At 49.0% G+C, this 2,004-nt stretch overlaps 1 protein-coding gene across 2 annotated transcripts in view; it reads left to right on the top strand.

The window, feature by feature from the left end:
* The first annotated feature begins 8 nt into the window (after positions 1–8).
* The window catches only part of LOC102021966, a 4,117-nt gene continuing 2,121 nt past the window's right edge, over positions 9–2,004 (top strand). Inside the window, exon 1 of one of the 2 annotated variants that reach the window (XR_263647.2) lies at positions 9–1,817. Coding sequence is in view for 1 of the 2 variants with exons in the window: in XM_005401860.2 (XP_005401917.1) it covers positions 1,188–1,682 (495 nt within the window). In the remaining variant the exon portion in view is untranslated. The remainder of the gene's footprint in view (positions 1,818–2,004) is intronic. The other variant, XM_005401860.2, reaches the window with a different exon arrangement.

Here is a 2,004-nt window from a genome sequence, read left to right on the forward strand (position 1 = left end):
AACGAGCTGCTGACTATGGGGACTCTGTGTCCCCTGGCAAACTCCGGACCTTCTATGAATTGGAGTGGCCCTCTTTTCTAGGAGTTTCCTGGCCTCCGGAGGGCTCTTTGACCTTTCTCTTGTTTACCAGGTCTGGGGAATTATCTTCGGAAATCCAGGACACCCCGACCAGATTCCTTACATTCAGGCTTGGATTGATCTGGTCCATGACCCTCTAAAATGGCTAAAGGCCAGCTGTTCTGGATGCCGTTCACGGTCGGCTGGTCAAACCCCCACGGTTGCGTGGGCTACCCCAGCCAACAAGAAGCGTCCTCAGACCTGACCCGACAAGAATATGTTTTCCCTCTGACTCAACCCGCTTGGGACCCCAACTCCAATCAAGGTAAGGAGGCTCTTGATCGGTATCGCCAGCTTCTTTTAGGGGCTATGAAGGCAGCAGCTAGAAAGCCTACTAATTTATCTGGTCACTAAGGTTACTCAGGGATCTGAGGAGTCTCCTGCTGCCTTCCTTGAACACCTCTAAGAGGCTTACCCGATCTACACTCCTATAGATCCTGAGGCTCCTGAGAACCGAAGGGCCATAAATATTGCCTTCATGTCTCAATCAGCCCCAGATATCAGAAAGAAACTCCAAAGGATGGAAGGATTTGAGGGAAAAGCGTTAACAGAGTTGGTAGAAATAGCACAAAAGGTATTTAACAATAGAGAAGATCCGAGAGAACTAAATAAACGTATGGCCAAGGTCCTCACAGCAATGGGAGAAAAAGATGGATCAACAACTAAAAAGACCCTGGCCCCCCCAGACTAAACAAAAGAGGTTAGCCCTCGGCAAAAATCAGTGTGCCTATTGCAAGGAGGAAGGACATTGGAAAAATAAGTGCCCAAAGTGAAAGCAAAAGGAAAGTAAGAGCCAGGTTCTGACAGCTGCTCCTGAAACAGACTGAAGGAATCAGAGCTCTTCTCTCGGCCCTCGGGACCCCAAAGTAACTCTACAAGTAGGGGGCCAACCGGTCGATTTTCTAATCAACACAGGGGCCACCTATTTGGTTTTACAGCAACCTGCGGGCCCCCTGTCAAAAACAAAGACCCACATCCAAGGGGCCACGGGGAATACTAAATTGTACCCTTGGACTAAAACTAGAATCGGGAATCTGGGGGCTAAACAGGTGACTCATTCCTTTCTTGTCATGCCTGAATACCCTTACCCTTTGATCGGCTGGGACTTGCTTTATAATTTACAGGCTCAAATTTCTTTTGGGGAGGACTCTACCCAAATAACCTTTGCTGCTAAACCTGAATTTGACCCCCGGCCCCCGACGATTCTTTTCATGTGTCCCCTGATGGAGGAACATTTATTGCTGACGGAGGAGGAACCTCAACCCAGTTCTAATGCCCTGCTTTCAGCCTGGAAGACGGAGATTCATGGGGTCTGGGCAGAAATCAACCCCTCTGGGTTGACAATTCAACCCCCCATTGTGGTATCTCTAGTGCCAGGGGCAACTCCAATCCGTGTCTGTCAGTACCCATTAAGTTCACAGGCACAGCTGAGGATCAATGTTCACATCCAAAGACTCAAAAGGGAGGGCATACTGGTACCTTGCAAGTTGGCATCGAACACTCCACTGCTGCTGGTTCAAAAGCCAGGAACTACAGACTACCGGCCAGTCCAGGTCTTAAGAGAGGTAAATAGCCGAGTGGAAACCCTTCATCCCACAGTCCCCAACCCATACACCCTCCTGAGTCTTCTCCCTCTGAGCTGAATCTTCTACACTGTGCTGGACCTCAAGGATGCCTTCTTCACTCTTCCTCTGGCTCCGGTAAGCCAACCCCTTTTTGCTTTTGAATGGGTGGACCCCAGACGGGAGAAAGTGGCCAACTGACATGGACTAGGTTGCCACAAGGTTTCAAAAATGCGCCCACTTTATTTGATGAAGCATTAAGCAGAGACTTGCTCTCATATAGACAAGAACACCCAAATGTAACAATTCTACAATAGTAGACGAT

Source organism: Chinchilla lanigera, unplaced genomic scaffold, assembly GCF_000276665.1.
Source record: "Chinchilla lanigera isolate Chin_1 unplaced genomic scaffold, ChiLan1.0 scaffold00075, whole genome shotgun sequence".
Lineage (NCBI taxonomy): Eukaryota > Metazoa > Chordata > Mammalia > Rodentia > Chinchillidae > Chinchilla > Chinchilla lanigera.